Raw genomic sequence first — 27,412 nt, 5'->3', positions numbered from 1 at the left:
GCCTAGCGACGAACCCGCTGGTTGCTCCAAGTAGAATCCGTTAAGTGGCCAGAGCTGGTTGGAGTGAGCCCCTAGCCCTGGGCGGGGGTTCTTCTCCCGTAGAGGAGACGGATTCAGAGGGGCTACAGGTAATTCGTGCTCGTCGAGGAAGGGCACAGCCTTCCTCCCTCCCGAGAGGCGTTTGAGGGGTCGCCCTTCCCGCTGCTCCCATCTCCACGACAGCGGGCCGTTTCTGCGCCCCTTCCCCCCGTTACTCCCCTCAACTGACATCCGGCCTGCGGACGGGGTGGACAGGGGCTGGTGCTCCTGGGGACTCCCGGGTGGGACCTGGAGACTGGGGTTCGCCCCCTCTGCGGGGCGCCGCCCCAGGGCTGCCGCCGGGACGGAGCTTTCCCAGAGCCTCTGAGGTCTTCCCGAGAAACCCCAGCAGCCTCGGGGAAGCTGCGGACGAATCCTGCTGTGTCCTTGTGCGGACTGACGGCGCTGGGGAAGCTGCCCCCGAAGCTGACTGCCTCAACGCCGTGCCCTCTCGCTGCCGACAGTCCCTGCAGCAGAGTGACTGCGTTAACCGCGGGGTGGGCGGAGGAGAGGTTTGGCGTCCTGGGTAGGAAGGCGGGCCGAGTGCGCCCCGTGTCCCACGATGAGTCGGGTGAGCAGGTCTCCTTTTGCTTAGACCGAGATCGTTGAGAACCAGTCGTACGATGAGCGGCTAGAGATTAACGACTCGGAAGAGGTCGCAAGTGTTTATGCTCCAACCGCAAGATACCAAGGTAAGAGGAAAGAAAACAAATGATCTTCAAAGAGCGAGATGGATTCATGGTTATCTTCAAGAAGCTCGAATCCCAGCTGCTCCACTTCCGACCCAGCTCTCTGCTATGACCTGGGAAAGCAGTGGGAGATCGCCCAAGTCCTTGGGCCCCTGCACCCACATGGGAGACCCGGAAGAAGCTCCTGGCTCCTGGCTTCGGAATGGCCCAGCTCCGGCTGTTGTGGCCATCTGGGGGGTGAACCAGTGGATAGAAGACCTCTCTCTCTGCCTCTGCCTCTCTAATAAATACATCTTTTAAAAAAAGTTCCTATTTTGTAATGCAAATTCTGACTTTCAGAGTTACGCTACTCCACTTGCCACTGTGTGTTTTCTCAGTAGTTAAGAAAGAGAAATCATGGCAGATTCTTCTTCCAACCCAACCCTATCACCATTTTTTACCAAAAAAAAAATTCTTAATGGTTTTATGTATTTTCACCTACTACTACTTGAAAGGCAGAGAGAGAGAGAGAGAGCACCCCCTTCTACCCACTGGTTCACTCTCCCAATGCCAGCAGCAGCCAGGGCTGAGCTAGGCTGAAGCCGGGAGCCCAGAACTCCATTCAGGTCTCCCACATGGGTGACAGGAGCCCTAGCACTTGAGGCGTCATCTGTCTCCCAGGTTGCACGAGCAGGGAGCTGGCGCCTCAGTGGAGCAGCCAGGACTTGAACTGGCAATCTGATATGGGAGGTGGGCATCCCAAGCAGCTACAGTGCTCACCTCCCCATCACCAGTTACTTGGTGTAGCTGCTGTGTTCAGCGTCGGCCAGGAGTTCACTCTCTTAGTAGTTATTGTTGCTGTTTTTATTTTTACCAAAACTGTGCTTTGCTCAGCTTTGAAGATACTTCAGAGCTTGCCATTAACCTGCATCCCCAACCAAGAGCTCAATGGATGTCTTAGAGGACGTGATACGGTTCGCTTATTCAACAGGCATCTTTGGATGTCTGCTGTGTCCCAGCCTTTTGCCTGCCACTGGGAATACAATATCTTAGACAAAAGACACATTGTCCCTGCCGTCCTGTTGCTTGGAATCATGGGAGACAGATGACAAATGAAAAAAACAAAAACAAAGATAATGGCAAATGTGATCAGTGCTTTGATAGAGACAAAAATTGTTTGCTGTTATGGAAAACAATGGTGGGGAGGGAGACCTATTTTTGATAGAATGGTGAGGCTTCGTATGGGATGCTGGTGTCGCAGGCGGCAGCTTAACCTGCTGCACCACAATGCCAGCCCCTCGCCACTCATTGCTTGGTGGACGCTTGGGTTGTTTGCACCTCTTGGCTGCCGTGAATAGTGCTGCTGTAAACAGGTGTACGAGCGTCTGAGTCCCTGGTTTCAGTTCTTTGGCGTGTACACCTCGCTACTAGATATGGTTTCTTTAAACGTTTATTTACTCGATGGGGCTGGCACTGTGGCGCAGCGGGTTAACGCCCTGGCCTGAAGCGCTGGCATCTCATATGGGCACTGGTTCGAGTCCTGGCTGCTCCTCTTCCGATCCAGCTCTCTGCTATGGCCTGGGAAAGCAGTGGAAGATGGCCCAACTCCTTGGGCCCCTGCACCCGTGTGGGAGACCCAGAAGAAGCTCCTGGCTCCTGGCTTCAGATCAGCGCAGCTCCGGCTGTTGCAGCCTTCTGGGGAGTGAACCAGCAGATGGAAGACCTCTCTCTGTCCCTACCTCTCTCTGTAACTCTGTCTTTCAAATAAATAAAACAAGTAAAAAACAAAACAAAACAAAACATTTATTTATTCGACAGGCAGAGTGCCAGAGAGGGAGCGACACGGAGAGGTGTCTTCCATCTGCTGTTACACTCCAAATGCCTGTAACAGCTGGGGCTGGGCCGGGCTGAAGCCAGGAGCCAGAAAATTCAACCAGCTCTCCCATATGGGTAGCAAGAACCCAAATATGTGGGCCATCATTTGCTGTCTCCCAGCACGTTAGCAGGAAGCCGGATCAGAAGCATGGAAGTAGAGCAGCTGGGATTAAAAAATGAGCTCATATGGGACGTTGGCTTCACAGGTGGCAGCCATGGCTAGAAGTCAGTCTGCGGTCCTTTAGCTAGATGGACTTATAAACGCTGTTCCATAAAATGGCTGGGGCATAAAATATTATAAACCAGAAGTAGTCCTCCTTACAAGTCATCTTCATGACAACCTAAAGGGAAACCTTTTCTTCTAAGGACTTCTTCATTCTGCCCGCCTTCGCAGCAAGACTATGGCTGATAATAGCAGTGACGAGTACGAAGAGGAAAATAACAAGGTACAATATAACCTGCGGGTTCCTGTGGGATTTCTGCCTGGGGGTCTTAGTAGCTAGTTTGAGATGGCACCAGGTCAACAGTGCACGTGTTCTTGAGCGCTCGTCTCCAGTGGTTGGGTGCCTTTGAGCTCATGCAGGAAACTCGTGCGGGAGTGGAGCTTTGTGATTTCTACTGCTCTTCAGGAATGAAGCCTGTCCCTCAGCAGACATTTGGTGATGAGTTTCATGTAATGTGGGTCAGTGTTTCCCAGACTTTACTGATCATAAGAATTACCTGGGCTACTTATTTTAAAAATTACATATCCCCACTCCCCACCCAGAATCTAGAAGAAAAAGCAGGGGAATGTATAGGTTCAGCACGCAGTCCAGTCCAGCTGAAGTGAGTTTGGGACTAATTGGTCTAGGCATTTTTTTTCAGTGTCGGCACTTACAATACTGCCTAGGAGAGAGATTTCAATGTTGAAGTCTCTAAGACACAGGTGTCCCTTTGCTGTGGTTCTGTGAGTCTGGAGAGTCATGCCATTTTGAAAGAAAGTCGGCGAGATGCCTGCCTGCCTGACCAGGTGGAGCTTGGGCCACGCGTGTGCTTCGCGCCACAGCCACATGTGTTCCACCCCAGCACGTGATCCAGGGGCTACGTTTCGTTGGCCTTTAAGGACAGGAGCCTTGGAAACTCAGTGAAGAAGAATATCTAAGTGACAGAGACGGAAAGCTGTAGTGATGTGCACTGATTCCACACTGTGCCTAAGGGGACATTTCTAGGTGGCCTCACTCTGTGACTAGGGTGCTGTTTTAATATCTTATATACAAGGTCATCTTGTAGGTGTTTGTCTCTGGTCTATAAACCCTCTGCGTTTATACCAAAGCTTTTGCAAAGCACAACTTTGAAGCAGTGGACAAAATAAAAGTGCAATTTTCCTAAGTTGACCTCTGAATTTTGTGTCTACACTAAATCCTTCTAGTTTCAATGTCTACTCAGGATCAGGGCTTATGTATCTTTCCAATTTGTAAAGCATCGAGAATCAGCAGAAATGATTGACTTTTGAATAATCTTCAAGTTGACAATATATTTTCTTAAAAGTCCCATTTGTGAAAGCTGTTTCCTAGGTGACCAAGGGGTAATTTTGGCATGTCTTGAGAAAGAATAAAAGGTTATCAATTGTACAGCAATAAGGCATAGTCCCAGAATAAATTGTGCAAGTGTATATCATATCTGTCATAAATTATAGATAAGCTAGAATATATCTCTATCTCTAGATAATGAATCTGATATGCTTAGAGGAAAATGCAACCAAAACCAGTTTTTGATATCCTGTAATGTGTCACAATGTTACGTGCCAGTAGTGGCTTTACCATAAGAGAAGCATTAAAATGATTTTTAAGAACTGGAGCCAAGCATCTGTCAATATAAGCCATATGCTGTAAGCTTTCAAAACCTCTTAAAGGGGGCCAATTGGTCATTCCTCAGGTCCTAAGGGAGGGCATGACACAGGCTCCAGGCCACAGAGGCAAAGACATGGACCCCATCCCTACTGCCCCTGCAAGTCCCAAGCGCCACCAGAGCTCTTCTCATGGACTGGAGAGAGTGGGGTGGTACCTAGAGAGCCAGAAACTCAGAAAGGTAGGTTGTAATGCCAAGAACACGAGACCCTCGTGAGACGGAAGCTACGCCTTGCATCTACCTTGGGGGGCCAGGGAGGAGGAGAAATGTCAGTGAATGCAGACGGAAAACCCATCTTCTGGAACCACTGGCCGGAAGTCAGGCGCGGGCTGCATCCCGAGCTCTCTTCTCTCGATGGTTGCAAGCACCTTGCCCTGGGCAGCCTTGCAGATGGGAGACTAGCTGATCTTTGAGTCTTAAGATCCTCGAAAGTTCCCTGCTCCACCTTGCCCCGCTTCCTCCCCGAGTCATTACTGAGAGAGGTGCCGCTCAGCTTTGGGGTTGACGCAGTCGGGGTCACGTCCACGCAGAGCTCTCAGGGTGGCCCCGGGTACAGGAGGGAGGACAGAGCAGCCTCGGGCGGAGGACTGGCACGTGCCCGGTCTGTGGCTGGACAGGAGCAGGAGGCGGCGTGCAGGCCGCTCTGGGCGGGGCGGGGAGCAGTGCGGGCCCAGGCTGGTGTGCTGCCCCTCTCTCACATGGCCCCCTCCGCCCACCCTGCCCTGTCTCAGGAGAGGAAGAAGACCTCCCAGATGACCCCCCAGCGGGGCTTCAGTGAAAACGACGACGAGGACGACGAGGACGACGACGACTCCTCCGAGACCGACTCTGACACCGATGAGGACGAAGAGCACGGGCCCCCTCCGGAAGGGTGAGGGAGGCCGCCTGGCACGCGCGCTCAGGCAGGAGGAGACTCCCTGTCCAGACCCGGGCTGGGAGGGCTTTGGGGGCAGCAGTGTTCCAGCGGCTCTCCTGAGCGCTTGTGTTTAGGGTTCTCAGATGTCTCCAACCCAGCACTGCCTCTCCCAGCCCCGTGCTCTCCCTTGCTCTCTCTGAGACTCGAGGGTTAGATGCTGTTCTTCAGGTAGCTCACGTTCTGAGCCCGAGAAAATGCATGTGTGCGCGGAGCGAAACGGGCCCTGTGCATCAGCCCCTGTCATTTAGGAGCCCCCCATTCCTGCTGCCGCCTGGTGCCACATTAGTCATGACTCACCCCCAGGGGTTTTATTCAAAGTGGATTCTAAGTCCCATCGATTGACAGTGCAATTACGGGTTCAATAAATGATGGCACAGTCAGTCAGTGGCATTCTGCCTAGCCGTTAGAAGCTAGGTGGCCACTTTCCATGCACCGGCAAGGAGCAGTTGCCAGGAGGCGCTGCGCAATTTTTAAAAGATATGAAAGCGTGTTTCTGCTGTGCTATCCTGTGTCTAACGCGAATGTCACACGGACTGTCTTTGGAGGACACACCAGGAACTGGTAATAATGGTCAGTTGGGGTGAGGAACCGCTGGTGGCAAGGGGACAGGTAGGAGTAAGCCGTAACTCTTCACTGTATTTATTTTGTATTTTTTACCAAGTGCATGTATCATAGTAACGTAGTTTAGTAACTATAAAAACAGTGAACCCTGGGTTTTCCACCTGCATGTTTAACCCCGCACTGACGTCCATGGTTCTCACTGTGCTTCGTGATCATATTCTATAAGTCATATTCTAGGGAATGTAAACTTAAAAAGAGATCTATTTATTTGAAGGGCAGAGTTACAGAGAGAGAGGGAAAGAGGGAGAGAGGGAGAGAGATTTCCCATCCGCTGGTTCACTTTGGCCCTGGGCTGGGCCAGGCCAAAGCTGGGAGCCTGGAGCCCAAGTACTTGGGCCTTCTGCTGCTGCATTCCAGTAGGACGCTGGATCAGAAGTGGAGCAGCCAGGGCGTGAACCGACACTCTGATGTGGGTTGCAAGTGGCAGCGGAACCTGCTGTGCCACAGCACTAGCCCTGGGAAATGTAAATTTTAATTCATTGATATATTTAATTTTTTAGAGTAAGTCTCACCAGAAACACCTTATTAACAACCTTATAACCCACTTAATATTTGGCAATGTTTATTTCGTTTTACTTTATTATGGTTAATACATATGCGCTACTGTTTTTTACTATATACATTGTCATAAATCAGTACTTTCTTTTTTTAATTAATATATTTGAGAGGCAGTGAAACAGAGAATCTTCATCTACTAGTTCATCCTTCAAATGTCCACGATGACCAGGGCTGGGCCAGGCTGAAGCTGGGAGCCAAGGGGTGGCGGAGACTCGAGTATTTAGACCACCACCCGCCGCCCCCCAGGGTGTACACTCGGCAGGAAACTGGAATCAGCAGTGGAGCTGGGACAGGAGCCCGGGCACTCTGACACAGAATGCAGCGCCCAAACCCGTCTTTTTTTTTTTTTTTTTTTTTTTTTTTTTTGACAGGCAGTTAGACAGTGAGAGAGACAGAGAAAAAGGTCTTCCTTTTCCATTGGTTAACCCTCCAAAAGGCTGCTACGGCCGGTGCGCTGTGGTGATCCGAAGCCAGGAGCCCGCTGCCTCTCCTGGTCTCCCATGGGGTGCAGGGACCAACAAGCACTTGGGCCATCCTCCACTGCACTCCCTGGCCACAGCAGAGAGCTGGCCTGGAAGAGGAGCAACTGGGACAGAATCCGGTGCCCCAATCGGGACTAGAACCCAGGGTGCCGGCGCCGCAGGTGGAGGATTAGTCTAGTGAGCCACGGTGCCATTAGGCCAAACGCCTGCCCCACACGAGGACTTTGTATTAACTGTGTAAAATGCAGTCTGACAAACCCAACCATCTTCCGAAGTTTGGATATTTCATTTGGTTCCAATGATTTTGCTTTCATAAACATCGTCAAAACATCATCTCTAAAACATTTTTTTCTTGGCGTGAAGTATTTCCATGTCAGAAATCAAAATCTCTTATTCCACATTCTCTCATAATTCCTTCCATTCACAAAAAGGGAAGGCGATTTTTGTTACGGTTTGACATAAAAAGAATTCTGTTTTGGATTTCCTGCAGTTGCGTCCTCCTTCACTGTCAGATGATGGAGAAGGAATTATCACCAGCTTTAAAGCTGCCTTTCACAGCCCTGGATCAGGGCCCGTCCCCGGGTCAGGGGACACACGCTCTGCCGCCTCGCTCTTCTCCGGGCACCTGACCAAGTGGTGTCCCCTTCCCCAGGGCCTACGATCCTGCGGACTATGAGCACCTGCCCGTTTCTGCCGAGATTAAGGAGCTCTTCCAGTACATCAGCAGGTGAGCGCTAGGACCTCGCCCTCCACCCGCCCTGGCTGCCTCACCCGGACCTTGCCTACCTCTAGTCTGCAAGAGGGCCGTCTCCTTCTGTGTCTCAAGCCTGAACAGTAGAGTGGCTTTCTCTGACTGTCTCCACTTGGCCTTGACAATCCCCTAGGTACACACCTCAGTTGATCGAGCTGGATCACAAACTGAAACCCTTCATTCCGGATTTCATCCCAGCTGTCGGCGACATCGATGCATTCTTAAAGGTACAGGCAGTCCATCCTACAACTGGCTCCTTAGATGATTCTCCCGACTGCCTGCCCTCCCTCTAACAATTCCAGTAATTTCCTAGACTGCATTGGCTACAGTGATAACATATTCATTTCACCAGAACCCTTAACCTTGCTCTCTGTTCCAAATTATACTCATTGCTATTAAGTAATATTTTATTATCTCATTATAAATGAAAACTTTGTCATATATTTGTCATCCTAATTATGAATCCAAGATTTATATTTAGGGTCCTATTGATCATATATGTTTTCTTTTCTTTTTAAAAGATGTATTTATTTTTATTTGAAAGGCAGAGTTTACAGAGAAAGAGGGAGAGACAGAGAACTGCTATCCACTGGTTCACTCCCCACATAGCCACAACAGCCAGAGCTGGGTCAGACCAAAGCCAGGGGCTTCTTCTGGGTCTCCAACGTGGGTGGCAGGAGCCCAAGCACTTGGGCCATCTTCCTCTGCTTTCCCAGGCCAATTAACAAGGAGCTGGATTGTAATTGGAGCAGCCGGGACTCAAAATGGTGCCCATATGGGATGCTGGCGCTGTAGGCTGTGGCTTTACCTGCTATACTACAGCACCGACTCTGATAATATATTTTTGTCTAGGTAGTATTTAGTCCATCATGATAACAATCATGCTTTTTTTTTTTTTTAAGATATATTTATTTGAAAGGCAGAGTATCAGAGAGAGAGAAAGGGAGAGAGAGAGAGAAAGAAATATCTTCCATTTGCTGGTTCACTCCCCAAATGGCCACAACAGCTAGGGCAGGGCCAGGCTGAAGCCAGGAGAGTAGAACTACATCTGAATCTCCTACGTGGGTGGCAGGGGCCCAACTACCTGGGCCACCATCCATTGCTTTCCAAGATGCATTTGCAGGGAGCTGATTACAAATGGAGCAACCAAGATTCCAACCAGCGCTCCCGGATGCGATGATAGGGGATGCTGGTGTCACAAGTGGCGGCTCAGTTCACTGCACCAAAATGCCGGCCCCAGCATGCTTTATTTTTTTTTTTTTTTTAAGATTTATTTTATTTTACTTGAAAGGCAAAGTTACAGAGAAGAGGGAGAGACACAGAGAGACAGAGATCTTCCATGCGCTGGTTCACTCCCCAAATGGTCTCAATAGCAGGGGCTGTTCAGGCCAAAGCTAGGAGCCCAGAGCTTCATCTGGAACTCCCACGTGGATGCAGGGCCCAGATACTTGGACAGCCTTCCACTGCCTTCCCAGGTGCATTAGCAGGGAGCTAGATTGGAAGTGGAGCAGTTCCCAGATGGGATGCTGGCATCGTAGGCAGCGGCTTAAACCCCTCCCCCCACGAGGACTCTGGCCCCGTCCCAGCATGCTTTCTAATACTGGGAACAAGGTGAGCCAGAGAGTTCTTCCTTTTCAGCTGATTGACGCAGCAGGTGTGATCTGTTGCGGCCCTCCCACTTTCCTCTCTGCCTCCTTCCCTTGTTCTTAACCAGGTCCCACGTCCTGACGGAAAGCCTGACAACCTTGGCCTGTTGGTGTTGGATGAACCTTCTACAAAGCAGTCTGACCCTACAGTGCTCTCCCTGTGGCTGACGGAGAATTCCAAGCAGCACAACGTCACGGTAAGAGACTGGCCCATCCCAGGCCCCGCTGCAGAGGGCCAGCGGTGCCATTTGTACCGTGCTTCCTGTCGAAAGGAGTAGCTGTGGCTTTGGGCCAGCTCTGCTTTCGCAGACAGTTTACTCGGGACATAATCTACATATCGTGTAGTTGACCCTTTACACTGCCCCACTCATTGGTGCTTGGTGGGTTCACAGAGTTGTACAGCCATGGTCACCTTCTAATTTAGACACATTCTCATCGTTCCAAATAGAAACACCACGCACATACGGAGTCACTCCTCATTCTCTCCCCCTCCTGCCCAGACGCCGGCAACCACTTCAGCCTCTTCTGGGGCCGCCTAGTGTTTAGTTGTTTGTGTTCACCACGTTTTGTTCACTCACTCACCACTCGTTTCCACATTGATGAGCGATGCTGTGGTGACTGTCAGGATAGCAGTTTTGCATGGGCATACTGTTCTTTCTCTTAGATCCCTGGGTAAGAGTGGGACTGCCGGGCCACAGGCTGTCGCTAACGTTGTCCGCAGTGGCCGCACCGCCGTGCAGTCCCACAGCAGTAACGGAGGGTCTCGGTTTCTCCACAGCCTCACCAGCACTTGCTCTCAGCAGTATTTTTTTTTTTTTTTGGACAGGCAGAGTGGACAGTGAGAGAGAGACAGAGAGAAAGGTCTTCCTTTGCCGTTGGTTCACCCTCCAATGGCCGCCGCGGACAGAATCCGGCTCCCCGACCGGGACTAAAACCCGGTGTGCCGGCACCGCAAGGTGGAGGAATAGCCTAGTGAGCCACGGCACCGGCTTTCAGCAGTCTTGTAGTTCTGGCTCTCCTGTGGGTCAGAAGTGGTGTCTCACTGTGGTCAGTCCTGCCCGTGGACTTGCCCAGAGCCTTCGCTGGGCCGTGGTTAGGCTGCCCTTTTCCTCGACTCCCTTGTATGTGGTGAGTCGCCCCGTTACAAACCAGAGCGCCGCTTCAGGACTGTCAGCCAGGGTCTCTCCTTGTTTTCCCAGCAACATGTGAAAGTAAAGAGCGTGGAAGACGCGGAAAAGAATCCCAAAGCCATTGACACGTGGATCGAGAGTATCTGCGAGTTGCACCGGTCCAAGCCTCCTGCCACTGTGCACTACACCAGGTGAGAGTGCGCGCGCTGTGGCATGCCTCAGTCACCCTCGCCACCTTTGCCACCTTTGCCCCACTGCTCCCGAGAAGAGGCCCAAAGCCTGGGGACCAGTTTGGTCAGCTGCTGGCTGGGATTGCAGACAGAAGGATGCTGATTTCTCTGGTGTCATTATGGGGCCAGCTCCTCTGAGCCCCAGGCCCTGGGGGAATTTGGTTGGCACAGCCTAGGTTCTCCTGCATTCCTCATAGGCCAGAGTGAGGCCCTCTCCTCCCTCTAGGCACATCCCAGTCCGGGGGCTGCTGCTGCCCTCGATCTAGCTTTCTCATCACTGTTACCTCTGTATTTCCAGGCCCATGCCCGACATCGACACCTTGATGCAGGAATGGTCCCCAGAATTTGAGGAACTTTTGGGCAAGGTGAGTGGAAAGGACCAAGAAGTAAGAGAGATGTGGCGGCTGGCGCCGCAGCTCACTAGGCTAATACTGCACCTAGCGGCGCCAGCACACCAGGTTCTAGTCCCGGTCGGGGCGCCGGATTCTGTCCCAGTTGCCCCTCTTCCAGGCCAGCTCTCTGCTGTGGCTCGGGAGTGCAGTGGAGGATGGCCCAAGTGCTTGGGCCCTGCACCCCATGGGAGACCAGGAGAAGTACCTGGCTCCTGGCTTCAGATCAGCGTGGTGCGCCGGCCGCAGCGCGCCAGCCGTGGCGGCCATTGGAGGGTGAACCAACAGCAAAAGGAAGACCTTTCTCTCTTTTTCTCTCTCTCTCACTATCCACTCTGCCTGTCAAAAAAAAAAAAAAAAAAAGCTAGATGTGGCCCTCATGCCACAGTCCAGTGTTTTGTCCCTTACGGTATTATTAACATTTTAGAAATGGAAGTATGGCGGCTGGCATTGTGGCTTAGCAGGTAAAGCCAGTTCCCGTTCTGGCTGCTCCACTTCCAATCCAGCTCTCTGCTAATGACCTGGGGAAAGCAGCAGAAGATGGCCCAAGTGCTTGGGCCCCTGTGACCTGTGTGGGAGACCGGGATGAAGCTCCTGGCTCCTGGCTCCTGGCATTGGCCTGGCCCAGCGCAGCCCCAGCCATTGTGGCCAACAGATGGAAGATCTCTCTCTGCAACTCTGACTTTCAAATAAATCATTTTTAAAAAATAAAAGAAAAATTGAAGTACACCACCCAGTCAGAAGTGTGCACATGCGGTGAGTAGTGGTGCTGCTTTGGCCACTGAGCCCGCTGTGCGCGTTAGGTCAGTGTGCAGAACGCTGCCAGCTTCCTTGGAAGGCCTCAGGCCCCCACCTCCCAAGGCAGCCACCATCCTGACTTCTGATGGCATACATGAGCTTTGCCTGCAGGTGTTTTGTACTTTTTCTAAATTTCTTCAGGATTTTTGTTGTTTTTGGTTTTGTTTTTAAGGATTTATTTGTTTATATGTAAGGCAGAGTAACAGAGAGGGAGGGAAGGAAATCTTCCATCTACTGGCCTGTCGCTCCCCCTCTTCGTGGAGGAACGACACAGGACCCTGCGCTGTTCTTTCTGTCTGCTCGGCCCTCCCCGGGTTTGCTGCTGGTTCCTCCCGGGTTGGCTACTATCCCTTCCACCTCCGTGGAAGTGCAGTTCCCCCTGGCCACATTCCCCACTTCCGCAGGGGAGCGGCACACCGCCGGCCGGCTCTCTCGGGGGCTGCACGGGTGTTCCCTCAGATGTTCCCCTTAGATGTTCCTGGTGCATGCCGTCTCTCTCCTCCTTTATAGTCCTCCTCCGCCAATCCCAACTCGGCTGCCCACACGCCGAGTACGCTGCTCTCCAATCAGGAGCAAGTCCTACAGTTTATTGGTTGAACTGGAGGCAGCTGTGCGGAAGCTGTTTACTTCTCTCCCAACGCCATATTGTGGGAGAGCAGATGCATAGAATAAGTCTTAATTCTAGTAACTCAGTCCAGTCCGGGCTGCTCCCCACAGATCCCCCTTTCTTTTTATTTTTTGGCGTTGATACGTGCCTGTCTTCGGTGTCCCGCGGCACACACTCTGCTCTACTCACTAGAGTTGCCACAGGTTCTTACAAGTCCTATCAATCAGGCAAACCGAATCCGGGTCCTCTCTTCGCCATTGTGAGGAGGTTTTTAGGCGCTGATACGTGCCTGTGTTCGGTGCCCTGCAGCGCATGCTCTGCTCTGCCTGCAGGGGCTTACAAGCCCTAACAAACAGGCAAACCGAATCCAAGCTTTCTCATTGCCGTATTGTGGGGGAGACTTATTAGTGTTGGTTCGTGCCTATCTTCGGTGACCTGCAGCTCATACTCTGGTCGAGCTGCTTGCTGGTGCTTACCGCCTTAATCAGCCAGACCGAATCCAAGCCTCCTAATTGCTGTATTGTGGGGAGGCCTTACTGATGTTAATTCGTGCCTGTCTTCGGTGACCTGCGGCGCATAAGCTGCTAGCCGCCCGCAGGTGCTCATCGCCTCACTTAATCAGGCAGACCGAATCCAAGCTCTCACATTGCAGTGTTGTAGGGAGGCGTTTCTATTTCTCTATTTCTCTATCTCCGGGCATTCCTATTTCTCCCATTCCACTTCTATCTTCCAGCATTCCTATTTCTCTCACTTTACTTCTAAACTTCTATTTCTCTTATCCCTGCAGCTTCCCGGCGCCTCGCCCTGCCGGCAGCTTCACGGCTCCGCGCGGCTTCCCAGCGCCTCGCCCCGCCGGCGGGCTCCGCCCCGAGGCTGCTTCTCGGCGCCTCGCCGGCTCTGAGCCGCTTCAGGCCGCGCCTCTCTCATCTGCGCGGCTCGGCTTTGCGTGCACACTCCGCGGTCTCTCACTAGCCCTTTCGCGTCTGAACCACGGCCTCGCGCCAGCCCCGTTCCCTATCTATTCACGCCCCGTGCTCTCTCTGCACGCGGCGGCTTCCGCGAGTCACACAGCATAGCTTGCGTCTCCACCACTAACATTCAATCCAAGTTCCCCGGGCTAGCCTGGCGAATTCAACCCAGCTTACATCTCCGCCCCACGGTTTGGCTTCCCGTCCTTTGCTCCCCGGGCTAATCAGACGGATCCCAATCTGGCTTACGTTTCAGCTTCTAGTTTCAACTTTTCGCCCCCTATTCCCGGGCTAACTTGAGAATCCCAAAGTGGCTTTCGTTTCCGCCTTGGCCTGCCCCCCGCGGCTTCAATTTCCCTAACATTTTTCTCTACCCGGTATGTTTCCCCAAGCTTTCTTCCAACAATATTCCTCCCTCATTTCTCCTGGCCTCTCCCCACAGTCCGCGTCCGAGTCTGTTTGTTCTAGCTTTCACTTTCGCTTTCGACCTTAGAGATTTCTCCCAGCTTCCCCCCGTAGTCCGTATCTGAGTCTATGCCTAGGCTTTCAATAGCTTCTTCCGGCACCTCTTTCGTCCGGCTTTTCCCTAGGCTGTTTGCTAGTCTCTCTCTCCGATATTTTCCACTTCTTCCCGTTTCTTCCCTCCTAAGTTTCATATCCGTCCTAAGTTTCCTATCCGAGTCACGGCACCATTATGTCGCTCCCCCTCTTCGTGGAGGAGCAACACTGAACCCTGCCTAGGCTTCATATCCGAGTCACGGCACCATTATGTCGCTCCCCCTCTTCGTGGAGGAGCAACACTGAACCCTGCCTAGGCTTCATATCCGAGTCACGGCACCATTATGTCGCTCCCCCTCTTCGTGGAGGAACGACACAGGACCCTGCGCTGTTCTTTCTGTCTGCTCGGCCCTCCCCGGGTTTGCTGCTGGTTCCTCCCGGGTTGGCTACTATCCCTTCCACCTCCGTGGAAGGGCAGTTCCCCCTGGCCACATTCCCCACTTCCGCAGGGGAGCGGCACACCGCCGGCCGGCTCTCTCGGGGGCTGCACGGGTGTTCCCTCAGATGTTCCCCTTAGATGTTCCTGGTGCATGCCGTCTCTCTCCTCCTTTATAGTCCTCCTCCGCCAATCCCAACTCGGCTGCCCACACGCCGAGTACGCTGCTCTCCAATCAGGAGCAAGTCCTACAGTTTATTGGTTGAACTGGAGGCAGCTGTGCGGAAGCTGTTTACTTCTCTCCCAACGCCATATTGTGGGAGAGCAGATGCATAGAATAAGTCTTAATTCTAGTAACTCAGTCCAGTCCGGGCTGCTCCCCACAGATCCCCCTTTCTTTTTATTTTTTGGCGTTGATACGTGCCTGTCTTCGGTGTCCCGCGGCACACACTCTGCTCTACTCACTAGAGTTGCCACAGGTTCTTACAAGTCCTATCAATCAGGCAAACCGAATCCGGGTCCTCTCTTCGCCATTGTGAGGAGGTTTTTAGGCGCTGATACGTGCCTGTGTTCGGTGCCCTGCAGCGCATGCTCTGCTCTGCCTGCAGGGGCTTACAAGCCCTAACAAACAGGCAAACCGAATCCAAGCTTTCTCATTGCCGTATTGTGGGGGAGACTTATTAGTGTTGGTTCGTGCCTATCTTCGGTGACCTGCAGCTCATACTCTGGTCGAGCTGCTTGCTGGTGCTTACCGCCTTAATCAGCCAGACCGAATCCAAGCCTCCTAATTGCTGTATTGTGGGGAGGCCTTACTGATGTTAATTCGTGCCTGTCTTCGGTGACCTGCGGCGCATAAGCTGCTAGCCGCCCGCAGGTGCTCATCGCCTCACTTAATCAGGCAGACCGAATCCAAGCTCTCACATTGCAGTGTTGTAGGGAGGCGTTTCTATTTCTCTATTTCTCTATCTCCGGGCATTCCTATTTCTCCCATTCCACTTCTATCTTCCAGCATTCCTATTTCTCTCACTTTACTTCTAAACTTCTATTTCTCTTATCCCTGCAGCTTCCCGGCGCCTCGCCCTGCCGGCAGCTTCACGGCTCCGCGCGGCTTCCCAGCGCCTCGCCCCGCCGGCGGGCTCCGCCCCGAGGCTGCTTCTCGGCGCCTCGCCGGCTCTGAGCCGCTTCAGGCCGCGCCTCTCTCATCTGCGCGGCTCGGCTTTGCGTGCACACTCCGCGGTCTCTCACTAGCCCTTTCGCGTCTGAACCACGGCCTCGCGCCAGCCCCGTTCCCTATCTATTCACGCCCCGTGCTCTCTCTGCACGCGGCGGCTTCCGCGAGTCACACAGCGTAGCTTGCGTCTCCACCACTAACATTCAATCCAAGTTCCCCGGGCTAGCCTGGCGAATTCAACCCAGCTTACATCTCCGCCCCACGGTTTGGCTTCCCGTCCTTTGCTCCCCGGGCTAATCAGACGGATCCCAATCTGGCTTACGTTTCAGCTTCTAGTTTCAACTTTTCGCCCCCTATTCCCGGGCTAACTTGAGAATCCCAAAGTGGCTTTCGTTTCCGCCTTGGCCTGCCCCCCGCGGCTTCAATTTCCCTAACATTTTTCTCTACCCGGTATGTTTCCCCAAGCTTTCTTCCAACAATATTCCTCCCTCATTTCTCCTGGCCTCTCCCCACAGTCCGCGTCCGAGTCTGTTTGTTCTAGCTTTCACTTTCGCTTTCGACCTTAGAGATTTCTCCCAGCTTCCCCCCGTAGTCCGTAACTGAGTCTATGCCTAGGCTTTCAATAGCTTCTTCCGGCACCTCTTTCGTCCGGCTTTTCCCTAGGCTGTTTGCTAGTCTCTCTCTCCGATATTTTCCACTTCTTCCCGTTTCTTCCCTCCTAAGTTTCATATCCGTCCTAAGTTTCCTATCCGAGTCACGGCACCATTATGTCGCTCCCCCTCTTCGTGGAGGAGCAACACTGAACCCTGCCTAGGCTTCATATCCGAGTCACGGCACCATTATGTCGCTCCCCCTCTTCGTGGAGGAGCAACACTGAACCCTGCCTAGGCTTCATATCCGAGTCACGGCACCATTATGTCGCTCCCCCTCTTCGTGGAGGAACGACACAGGACCCTGCGCTGTTCTTTCTGTCTGCTCGGCCCTCCCCGGGTTTGCTGCTGGTTCCTCCCGGGTTGGCTACTATCCCTTCCACCTCCGTGGAAGGGCAGTTCCCCCTGGCCACATTCCCCACTTCCGCAGGGGAGCGGCACACCGCCGGCCGGCTCTCTCGGGGGCTGCACGGGTGTTCCCTCAGATGTTCCCCTTAGATGTTCCTGGTGCATGCCGTCTCTCTCCTCCTTTATAGTCCTCCTCCGCCAATCCCAACTCGGCTGCCCACACGCCGAGTACGCTGCTCTCCAATCAGGAGCAAGTCCTACAGTTTATTGGTTGAACTGGAGGCAGCTGTGCGGAAGCTGTTTACTTCTCTCCCAACGCCATATTGTGGGAGAGCAGATGCATAGAATAAGTCTTAATTCTAGTAACTCAGTCCAGTCCGGGCTGCTCCCCACACTGGCCCACTCCCCAGATGCCCACAACAACCAGTGCTGGCTGAAACCAGGAGCCAGGAACTCCATTCTGCTCTCCCACGTGGGTGCAGGGGCCCAAGCCCTCAGACAATCTTCTGCTGCCTTCCCATGGATATCAGCAGGGAAGTGGCTCAGAAGTGGAGCAGCTGAGATTTGAACCCGGGCTCCTATATGGTCTGCAGGCATTGCAGTGACAGTTTAACTTGCTGTGCCACAATGCCAACCCCTATATTATTTCAACTTAATCACGCTTTGGTGTCCTCTTTAGCCCAGTATTTTGGGATATTTGTCTATATTTTTCTGTGTGATTGTTCATTTGTTCTTGTTTCTATATAGCATTTTATCATATGAATACTTAACAATTTACCCATACTATGATGGCATGTGGGAAGTTTCTAGTTTTTGGTTGTAACAATAGTGCAACTAGGACATTCATTTTTTGTTTTTTAAGATTTATTTATTTACTTGAAAGAGTTACACACGGAGAGGAGAGGCAAAGAGAGAGAGAGAGAGAGAGAGGGGTCTTCCATCCGCTGGTTCACTTTCCAATTAGTTGCAATGGCTGTAGCTGCGCCGATCTGAAGGCAGGAGCCAGGAGCTTCTTCCGGGTCTCCCACGTGGGTGCAGGGGCCCAAGGGCTTGGGCCATCTTCTACTGCTTTCCCAGGTCATAGCAGAGAGCTGGATCGGAAGTGGAGCAGCCGGGACTTGAACTGGTGCCCATATGGGATGCCGACACTGCAGCTGGCGGCTTTACCTGCTACGCCACAGCACCAGTCCCAGGAACATTCTAACATATCTTTTGGTGAACATATGTACTTCTTTTATTTTATTAATTTATTTATATTTTATTTTTTTATTTTTTAAAGATTTATTTATTTAGGTAGAGTTACAGAGAGGCAGAGGCAGAGGCAGAACCATCTGTTGGTTCACTCCCCAAATGCCACAATGACCGGAGCTGGGCTGATCCAAAGCCAGGAGCCTCCCCCAGGTCTCCCATGTGGGTGCAGGGCTCAAGGACTTGGGCCATCCTCCACTGCTTTCCCAGGCCATAGCAGAGAGCTGGATTGGAAGTGGAGCAGATATGCTGGCACCATAGGTGGCAGCTTTACCCCCTACGCCACAGTGCTGGCCCCAAACCTTATGTTCTACTATGCTATCTATACCTCGGTGGCTTTTTTCTCCCTGCTAAAATGTAGGCTCCATGAAGACAGTTTTTAGTAGTTTCTTGAAGAAACAATGGCTTTCTTCATGACACTTTAAAAGTGTGACTAGGGGACTGGACAGCTAGATTACAGGACATCCCTCAGTGAATACTGTGCCAGGGAACCATGGCAGGGATTATTTTGGCAGTATTAACAGACAGCAGTGGTACATGGTTAAATTGGGAAAAAAGCAGGTAAGCAAATTTCAGAACTGTATGCACTGTTTTTGGTGGAGAGAGAAAAAGTTTTATGAAGGCTGCAGTTTTAAACTTGCCATGTGACTTGTTTTGCCTGTCACCGGGGTACGACGCCATGTCTGTTTTCTCTGTCCCCACGGGGGTCTCAGGACCATTAGGGATTACAACATCAAGTAATTCCTTGGCCATAGCCAGCCACTTCTTCACAGATCCACACAGGAAGACAACACGGCCGTCTAGTTTAGTTACCAAACCCTTTGGTCTGACGGGTCACCCGCCACTCCGGTAGTCACTGAGTGTGACCAGTTCTGCCTCCCTGGGGGGGGGAAGCGTGTGGAATGAGTTGGCCATGGCTGCTGTGTGAAGTGCCGCAGGCCAGGAGTGCAAGGTCAAGTTGTGGGCAGGGCTGGTTCCCTGAGGCCTCTCTGCTTGGCCATTTCCCTTCTTCACGTGGTCGTCCTCAGTGTGTGTCTGCCCTGGACGCCGCTTGCGGTGAGACCACCGTTCGGACGGCACTGATGGTCTCAGGGTCACTCAGTGATCTCTCCGCATACACTCACATTCTGTGATGCAATCAACACAGAATCGGGGGGCCGGGGTTGGGGGACACGGTTCAGGCTAGGAGCCCTGGGACTTGAGCCTTTTGACTTCTGATTGAACCCTCGCCCCGTGCAGGTGAGCCTGCCCACGGCCGAGATCGACTGCAGCCTGGCGGAGTACATCGACATGATCTGTGGTGAGTGCTCTCCCGCTCCCCGCCCCTGCACAGATCCTGGCCAGGCTTTTGATAGGCCGTGGGCGTGGGTACTGCCTCCAGTTGAGCCAGCACTCAAGGGTGATGCCTGGGTGCACGTGGCTGCTGGCTGGGGACACACGCACATGCCTGTCACCCCCGAGTTTGTTTGCTTCTGTTTCTAGGAAGTGTGTTTATTTGTTTCTTTGTCTGTTTTAGCCATCCTGGACATCCCTGTCTACAAGAGCCGGATTCAGTCCCTGCACCTGCTCTTTTCCCTCTACTCGGAGTTCAAGAATTCACAGGTGGGCCAGGCATGGAGCCCACCGTGGTCCCCTGCGATCACTGCGGCCGTGTCCCAGGGCTCTGTCTGCAGTTCCCACTGCCCTTCCGAGAGCAGTGGGGGAGGGGGAGGGTGGAGGGTGTGCGCCTCGGGAAGCTGGGGGAGGGTCTCTGGAGGACTGTGTTCTCACAGCAGAACCAAGGGCCTCCTGAGTGGAAGCAGGGAGGAGGTAAAAGAGGCCTCGTCTGTGAATCTGTATTTATTTATTTTCATTGGAGAAGCCGAGCGACAGATTCACTGATGGAGATCTTCCATCTGCTGGTTCACTCCCCACATACCCACACCGGTCAGGGATGGGCCAGGCCGAAGCCAGGAACTCAGTCCCATCCAGGTCTCCCATGGCGGTGGCGGGGACCTAAGCACTTGAGCCATCATTGCTGCCCGCAGGGCTCACCAGCAGGAAGCTGGGACTGGACCGCAGACTCCCTGATGTGGGGTGCGCATGTCCCAGACTGTGGCTGAACAGCTGCTGGGCCAGACGCTCAGCCCTCGGGGCGCTTTACACAGCCACCAGCAGGATGCTGTTTTGGAAGCAGAATTAGGAGACAATAGGAGCTGACGGGTTTGCGAGAGGTTGGTTCTTGCTAAAATGCAGCAACTATGTGCGTACCCTAACTTCCCTCTCTTTCCTCACAGCATTTTAAGGCTCTCGCTGAGGGCAAGAAAGCATTCACCCCTCCCTCCAACTCCACCTCCCAAGCCGGGGATGCCGAGACACCGGCCTTCAGCTGAGCCGCTTCCCGGGCAGCGAGGGCACGGCCGGCCCACAGGCTGCCTTCCTGGGGCGGTGCGCAGCTTCACCGCTGCGGAGACGGGGACGAGAAGAACTGGAATTTGCTGAGGGATCCGTGGAGCTCGGGCTGGGAGGAAAGCTTAAAAAGATACTTTGTCTGGGATAGGAATGCAATTACCTTCAAGTTCACTGACAAAGATTTTCTAAATAAAATACCCTACCTGTTGTTGTTTCCTGCTTTTCTTTGAAATGAAAGAGAAAAGGCTGTTGGAGCAGAAGGCGGAGGCAAAGAAGGTGGCCTGGTAATAATGAGGTCACGTGCAGGCAGTGTCATCAACCAGCTTTGCCCACGGAGGCCACCCCAGAGCGGGCGTGGAGGGACCCGTTTTGCTCGGGGTCCCTGTCCAGAGAATGCCGGCCTCCGGCAGGCCCCGTCTGGCTGTGCGCTCCCCGCCTCGCTGTTGCAGGAATCCAGGCAGGTGGCTGTGGCTGGGGTCAGGGCGGAAGTTGGAGAGACCGACGGATTTGGGGCATGTTTTGGAGTTAAAGCAAACTCTGGTCAGGAAACCTGAAACTGCACTGCTTCTTCTTTGATTTTTTTTAGAGTTTATTTATTTGAAAAGTACAGTTACAGAGAGAGGGAGGGAGAGCTAGGGACTGAACCGACCCCCATCTGGGTGCCAGCGTCACAGGCAGTGGCTGTACCTGCCCCACCACAGTGCCGGCCCTAGTGACTCCAGGTTCTCCCTGCTCTGAAGCACATCCCAAACCCTGCGAGGGGTGACCTGGGGATTACACGAAGTGTTACGTGGCTGAATCCACGCCCAGAGACTGCGAATAGCGCGGGTGAGCTGCACTTCCTGTCTGAGCTCCTGGCTGTGCCTGGGCTTTTGAGTATCCCTTCTGCTCTCCACCCTGGCCTGAGCCACTGCTTCCAGTCTCCGCTGTCCCCCAGCTCCAGCTGCTCCCTCCTGGCTGCCTGCCCTGCGCCCTGGGAGAGGTCAGTTACCTTCTCTGCCTCCTTAACCCAGCTGTCAAACAGAATGAACACCAGCTCACCTCTTCGGCTCTTCCGAGGGTAACAGATACGTGAGAAGATGAAGTGCCACCAAGCGTAAATCTGCAGCGTGGCTCTTTAGATTTTCCATTTGGCTGCTCTGTCTCCACCCCAAGACCCTCACGTCCACAGTTCCCAGATGTGGACCGCAAAACCCAGCTGCTTGCCACACTCCAAACAGGGCTTGGGAGTTCTCTTCTGACTCAGCCTTTATGGAGGCTGTTTTTCGTGTTGGAAATGTCCCTCCCCGTCTCTGCTGATCCGAGGTCCTTAACACTTCTACAACAAAAGTCAAGCCCAAGTAGTTACATCTTTACGCCTTCCTTTAATCTTACTAAAAAAAAAATGACACGTAAGAGTTTTAATTTTTTGAAAGGCAGAGTAACAGAGAGGGAGAGTTTAAGAGCTGTCCCGGGGCTGGCACTGTGGCATACACCACCTGCGACGCTGGCATCCCACATGGGCACCAGTTCAAGTCCCGGCTGCTCCACTTCCGATCCAGCTCCCTGCTAATGTGCCTGGGAAAGCAGTGTAAAACAGCCCAAGCGCTTGGGCCCCTGCATCTATGTGGGAGACCTGGAAGAGGCTCCTGGCTTCGGCCTGGCCCATGGCTGGCTGCTGTGGCCATCTGAGGAGTGAACTAGAGGATGAAGGGTCTCTCCCTCTATCTCTGTGACTCTTTTGAGAATAAATAAATATTTTAAAATAGAGAAAGCTTTTTCATCTGCTGGTTTATTCCCCAAGTGACTGCAACAGCCAGGGCTGGGTCAGGCCAAAGCCAGGGACATGGAACTTGGCTAAAGTCTCCCAAGTGGGTGGCAGGGATCCAAGCACTTGGGCCATCCTCTGCTGCTTTTCCAGGCACGTTAGCAGGGAAGTGGATTGGAATCAGAGCAGCTGGGACTTGAACTGGCACTCAGATATTAAATGCCAACATTTCAAGCAGCAGCTTAACCTGCTGTGCCATTATGCCTGTCTCAAGAATTTTTGTTTTAAAAAAACCATAAACCAGTTAGGACAGATGACAGAAGAAAATGACCACCGACTATATAAGCAACATAATTTTGGAATGTGGACAAGAGTAACTGATTTGGGGTGGGCAGTTGGGGAAGCAGAGAAGAACTCTGAAACCGTGGAGGAGAGAGCCCAGAACGGAAGCTGCTGGACACCGGAACCCTAGAAAGTGCCAGGAATGGAAAGTGCCAGGCGTTTCTGACGGCAGGTGTGCCGTGCGCGGCTGAGAGCAGGCCTGGTGATTCTGTGGACGGAGTGGGGTCCCAGAAACTTCCCCACCTACCTCCTTGCCCCAACAGAAGATGGACAGCTCTGACCGCGGAGGCTCTGGGCAGGAGCACCTCTGAGGACAGAAGGAAGGGGCCGTATTTAAAATAAGGATTGTGGGGCCGGCGCTGTGCAGTAGGCTGATGCTCCGCCCGCGGCGACGGCCTCCCACGTGGGCGCAGGTTGATGGAACAGAGCCGAGCGTGGGTGCGTGGGTGCTCGCTATTTTCTCCACTGTGTGATTCAGAGATTTCATTTAGAAGGCATTTGAAGAAATGAAGCAAAGACATGGAACTCCGTTCAGTCAAGTTTATTGAATTTACTTTGTGCTTCGCACTGTCCTAGGCAGTAACATGGGAAAAATTATAAAATAAGACCTCAACAGGGGAGAAACACACTGCACCTGGTGCTCTCCTGTCGTCACCACGTTGCTTTTTACAGCATTCTTAGGTTGCTTTGGGGGGTTTGTGGGCTCCCTCTCTCTCCACAACCCCCGGAACTGCTGGCACCACTGCGTTCTGTGCCTGTGGGGACCAGCCCCTAAAGTGCAGAGGGTGGGGCAGCCAGGGCGTGGCCGGGGCCAGGGTCCCACCAAGGGGAAGACATGCAGAGAGAGAAAGCCACCATCGATCCTGAGCCTCAGTCGCTCACAGTGAATGCCAGAGAGGTCAAACTCGGGGCTCTGGGGCCCTCGCTCACCCCCTTCCCTGGGGGCTGTGCTTAAAGTGCCAACACTGTAAAAGTGATGCATAGCTACATGCTGTCCTGAGTGCCACGGACTTGTCACCTCCTCCTTCTACCCTGACTTGTGCTAACACCAGGCACTGGCACTGCCAGGGGCCAGGCCTTTGGGGTCGTCTAGGGCCCCGTGGAGTAAGTCCAGTGTATAATCTTTGATGCCCGGGAGGAGGCAGGGCAAGGGGACAGAGGACAGAGAGGTGTGCAGCAAAAGGGACCAGGCTGTGCTTGGCCAGGGCCCCGGGGCCAGGGGCCGGCTCCTGTGTGGAGGGCAGATGGGCTGGGCAGCTGGGGGGGGGGGGTCCTACATTTCCCTGAGGGAACAAAGCTACATAGCACAGGAAGGTCCAGAACGTGCAGGGCCCTCCCTGTCCCCCCACGCAGGCAGCCCCATGCCTACTGTACAGGTGCAGAGGAGGAACGGGACGGGGGCCTTGCAGGCCACGCCACACCTGGATGCCGAGTGACGAGGGAACCCACCTGACGGAAGAGCCCCCCCTGCCTGGGCCCAGCCATCTCGTGCAGTCCCCAGCCTGAGTGAGCACAAGGGCTCAGGCAAGAGGACATCTGTGCCCCTGTGTGTCAGGGCCCAGTGAAACGCATCAGAGGGCACAGCAGCCAGGAGGCAGCCAAGTGGCGGTGGCGTGGCCAGGCCCGGGATGCCTTGGAGCAGGAGTGGGAGGGTGCAGCGGGGCCAGGAGGGCACTTGTCCCATCCTCAGCTCAGAGCCAGATCTCATCGCTGCTCACGCTGGACACTCGATAGATGTAGCCCAGCATTGGGAGGCGGATGAAGCCTGGGGAGGGGGGACAATCAGGGACCCTCGATCCTTGGGGGCCTCTCTGCCCCTGGTACTCAGGATAAGCACGGGAGGGGAGCAGAGAGGCAGCAGCAGGCCCCTCCCTCCCCAGTACCTCGGCTGGTGAGGAGGCCGCCGGGCTCTGGGTCCAGAAGCTCTGGCCGGCTGCTATTCTGAGCCATCTGCTGGTCTGCTGGTTTCCCTGCTGGATGACAGAGAGGGTGGTGCCAGGATGAGGTGCGTGCCTGATGGGGCCGAGCCCCACTGGGTAGCAAGCTCTCCCTCTGTCTCCCAAGCACTTCTGATGCTTTTAAAGCAGGAGCAGCAGGGGCAGGGGGAGAGGAGGGCTGGGCGTACCTCTGCAATCCGGAGTGAGGTCGTTGAGCTGCAGGTTGGACGGGAGGGACATGTTCTCCCGCGGCAGGCGCACGTTGTTGAGTTTCAGGTTGTTGGAGTCACTACAGGGCAGACGGAGGCTTCAGTGCGTGCTGGCACCAGCAGCCCGGGCTCCGGTCCCCACCTGCCTCCAGGTCCAAACCATCCGTCCACCCAGCCCCAGGGAGAGTTACCTAGAGATCAGAGATGGGCGCCGGGAGGGGCCTGAGGAGAAAGAAACCAGGCCGTGACTGCCAGTGCACCCCCCCACGCCGGGCTCCACCCCTGCCCTTTCAGAGCCGGGACCTCAGAACAGAGGCCTCAAATGCCCAGCAGAGATGGGGCTCCCAGTGCCTGCCCCTGCCACCTGGTGTGCAGGGGTGCACGCTGTCTTACCCCGGCCACACTCTGGAAGAGCCCTGCCCAGCCCCACTCGCAGCTCTGGCTGCTACCCACAGCCACCCTCGGCCACCAGTGCCCCCGGCCCTACCTTTGGTCTTCTCTTTCCTGCAGACCAGGCACGCCACCAAGGTGCTGAACCCCACTAGGGTGCCCAGGGCAAGCCCCCCAGCCACGACGATGCCCAGCAGTGGCACTTCCACCCGGGTGGCCAGGAGCCCTGCAGGTTGTGTCCTGGTTAGGTTCCAAGTAGGCAGTGCCCCCACCCCCAGGATGCCCTCAATATTTCTCTGCCCCCTCCTTGCCCAAGGTGGCCAGGGACAGCTCACCCCCTAACCTCCCCAAAGCAACAAGTCCTCCCATGTCTGTGCTATGGTCCCTGCGCCCACCTGAGGCTACGCTGGGCCAGTTGCTGGCAATGCTCACCGGGCGCCGGGAGCGAGGCACTGGTGACTCCCACATCGTTGCTGGCCACCACCGAGAGGTTGTGCGGCAGGCTGCGGAGCTGCAGCTGCACGGTGTGGTTGGTGAGCCAGGGGTAGTTCTGGGCGTCTAGCACCAGGAAGTCGGAGGTGTTGACAGTCACCGGCCCATCCTGGTCGATCCAGGTGACATTGGCAGGTGGGTTGGCACGCACCAGGGCAAACAGGACAACTAAGAGGCCTGAGCCCTCATTTTCCGGGTACTTGGCCCCAACCTGGGTGATCTCTGGCTTAACTGGGTGAAGCAGAGAACAATATGGTGTCACCACGGCCCCTCATCTTCCCAGCCCTTTCTTCCCAAGTCCAGGGCCCTAGACTCTCCTCAGGGGACACAGAAGCAGGGGCCCAAGTGTGCTGGGGAAGCAGCATTTCCTAGTGGTGTCCAGCGTGATTACAAGAGTCTGGATTTGAATGGTGGCTCTGCTTCTCACCAGGGGTATGACTTGGACTCACTGCTCAACCCCTTGGTGCCTCACTTCTCAGACGACCACGAGGACAAAGTGAGTTAATCCTTGCAAAGTGCTGCAACGTTTGTTAAGTGTCTTGCTGGGGGCTGCTGGGGGTCCCCGGGCAGAGGACGCACCCCACCCCGGGGGCACTCACACTGCACGTTGAGGATGACAGAGGCGTTGGCTGGCCGGCCGCTGCCTGGGTCCTGCAGGGAGCAGTTGAGCTCGTGCTGGGCCCGCTGGGCAGTGACAGTGAAAGTGCTGGTCCCTCCGGAGAAGGCCTCCCCACCCACGCTCAGCAGCCTTGACGTGCTGGCCTCCTGCAGCTGCCCATCCAGGTACCAAGCCAGCTGGGGGGTGCCAGGGCCCCCTGCCACCCGGCAGGTGAAGGAGTGGCGCTCATTCTCCCGAAGTGCCCGCTCCGCCCAGGTCTGACCATCGATCTGTGGTGCCAACTCCCCCTGACCTGGAACAAAGCAGGGGGCCTCTAGGGAGGCTCCATACTGTTCTTTGACCAGGCCGAGTCCAGTTGCAGAGGGACTGCAGGCTGGGGGACAGGGCACCGGGGTTCTCTCAAGGGACTGGCTGGACCCATGGCAGGTGAGAGAGGGAAACCTAGCCCGGAGCCCAGGGCTTGGAGTGGGCACCCAGGGCATCGTGCACGCAGCGAGGGGGCTCTGGCCCCCAGAAGCGCTCTGCCAAAGAACGAAAAGGGTGAGTACCTGAGCTCAGGAGGCCCGGCACGAGCAGCAGTGAGTGCAGGAGGGCAGCTGGGCCTGGGGGCAGCGCCATGGCCCTGCCAGGGCCCCGGACTGCTGAGAGAAGGGGCGAGCCGCGCTGTGAGCCAGGTGGGAGCTGACGGGCCCAGCAGTTCCTCCAGGAATTCACTCTCCAGGAACCAGGCATGGAAACACAAATGCAGAATAGCCCACAATAGAGCCCGAAGCCACAATGCACTCACACACGCACAAACACACACCCAGCAGGTGCCCGGACGCGCGTGGGAGCAGGATCCAGCACTGACTCCAGGGGTACAAACCGCACACACCTGCAAGCTTACAGAAGCAGCGAGAGCAATCGGACGCACACAAGCGCACACGAACGTCACCCCCAGAGGACTCGCCTTCCCCCCGGCCCGGACCTCCCTCCTGCCCCATTCCCCATCCCACCTTTCCCAATCCTGGTTCCTGGGGTGGATTGGAGCCGAGCCGGGAAAATCGCAGGCGCGGGGGTCGCCGCAGCGTGCTCCCTCCGCCCCGCCCACTCCCGGACCGCTCACCTGGCTGCCGCCCCGAGCGCAGCCCGAGCGACTGCTCAGGTCTGAAGGGCGCCGCAGTCCGCGGCAAGGGCGGGGGCCGGCCAGGCAGGGCCAATCAATGCCCGACCGCGGGCGCCACGGGCCCTCCCTCCCCAGGCAGGTGGTGGCCGGCCCCGGGCGGGCCTCCTTGCCGCGCTCCCCCGAGCGTCCCTGCCCCTGTGCGTGGCGCGTGGGCTCGACGCAGAA

At 54.6% G+C, this 27,412-nt stretch overlaps 2 protein-coding genes across 52 annotated transcripts; one reads left to right on the top strand and one right to left on the bottom strand.

Annotated features, from left to right (window-relative positions):
* Positions 1 to 20,554, top strand: LOC100353981 (intraflagellar transport protein 46 homolog). 2 transcript variants are annotated; one of them, XM_002722186.6, is made up of 13 exons: positions 1 to 128; positions 674 to 770; positions 2,988 to 3,067; positions 4,536 to 4,688; positions 5,240 to 5,379; positions 7,738 to 7,812; positions 7,970 to 8,063; positions 9,551 to 9,679; positions 10,682 to 10,803; positions 11,141 to 11,207; positions 19,195 to 19,255; positions 19,472 to 19,557; positions 20,232 to 20,554. In XM_002722186.6, the coding sequence occupies exons 3-13, from the start codon at positions 3,023 to 3,025 to the stop codon at positions 20,325 to 20,327; spliced, it is 1,068 nt and encodes a 355-aa protein (XP_002722232.2). In that variant the 5' UTR covers positions 1 to 128; positions 674 to 770; positions 2,988 to 3,022; the 3' UTR covers positions 20,328 to 20,554. The 2 variants fall into 2 exon arrangements, with proteins under 2 accessions (XP_002722232.2, XP_002722233.2); XM_002722187.6 differs by lacking the exon at positions 4,536 to 4,688.
* Positions 17,554 to 27,380, bottom strand: LOC100356929 (transmembrane protein 25). 50 transcript variants are annotated; one of them, XM_070079049.2, is made up of 11 exons: positions 27,188 to 27,328; positions 26,631 to 26,723; positions 26,063 to 26,374; positions 25,404 to 25,694; positions 25,069 to 25,197; positions 24,773 to 24,803; positions 24,561 to 24,661; positions 24,319 to 24,408; positions 22,683 to 22,742; positions 21,388 to 21,664; positions 20,918 to 21,113 (listed from the first exon to the last, which is right to left on the bottom strand). In XM_070079049.2, the coding sequence occupies exons 2-11, from the start codon at positions 26,698 to 26,700 to the stop codon at positions 21,056 to 21,058; spliced, it is 1,419 nt and encodes a 472-aa protein (XP_069935150.2). In that variant the 5' UTR covers positions 26,701 to 26,723; positions 27,188 to 27,328; the 3' UTR covers positions 20,918 to 21,055. The 50 variants fall into 50 exon arrangements, 43 of the variants coding, with proteins under 43 accessions (XP_089190769.1, XP_089190766.1, XP_089190768.1 ...); XM_070079047.2 differs by having other exon boundaries at positions 26,631 to 26,720; positions 27,078 to 27,229; XM_089334687.1 differs by having other exon boundaries at positions 25,367 to 25,694; positions 26,631 to 26,720; positions 27,078 to 27,207.
* Positions 27,381 to 27,412: the final 32 nt, after the last annotated feature.

Source organism: Oryctolagus cuniculus, chromosome 1 (assembly GCF_051225735.1).
Source record: "Oryctolagus cuniculus isolate XC-2025 breed Fujian yellow rabbit chromosome 1, ASM5122573v1, whole genome shotgun sequence".
NCBI lineage: Eukaryota > Metazoa > Chordata > Mammalia > Lagomorpha > Leporidae > Oryctolagus > Oryctolagus cuniculus.
Note: the sequence above shows the minus strand (reverse complement) of the source record. Positions and strands in the feature narration are given on the sequence as shown.

Bases quoted from the DNA above. Each gene is read 5' to 3' on its own strand.
- LOC100353981 (XM_002722186.6), top strand. From the start codon at position 3,023: ATGGCTGATAATAGCAGTGACGAGTACGAAGAGGAAAATAACAAG. The intron at 3,068-4,535 runs GTACAATATAAC...GTCATTCCTCAG, and splicing joins ACGAAGAGGAAAATAACAAG to GTCCTAAGGGAGGGCATGAC. The intron at 7,813-7,969 runs GTGAGCGCTAGG...ACAATCCCCTAG, and splicing joins CTCTTCCAGTACATCAGCAG to GTACACACCTCAGTTGATCG.
- LOC100356929 (XM_051835991.3), bottom strand. From the start codon at position 26,814: ATGCCTGGTTCCTGGAGAGTGAATTCCTGGAGGAACTGCTGGGCCCGT. The intron at 25,695-26,062 runs GTGAGTGCCCCC...TGCTTCACCCAG, and splicing joins TGTCATCCTCAACGTGCAGT to TTAAGCCAGAGATCACCCAG. The intron at 25,198-25,366 runs GTGGGCGCAGGG...CACAACCTGCAG, and splicing joins CTGGCCCAGCGTAGCCTCAG to GGCTCCTGGCCACCCGGGTG.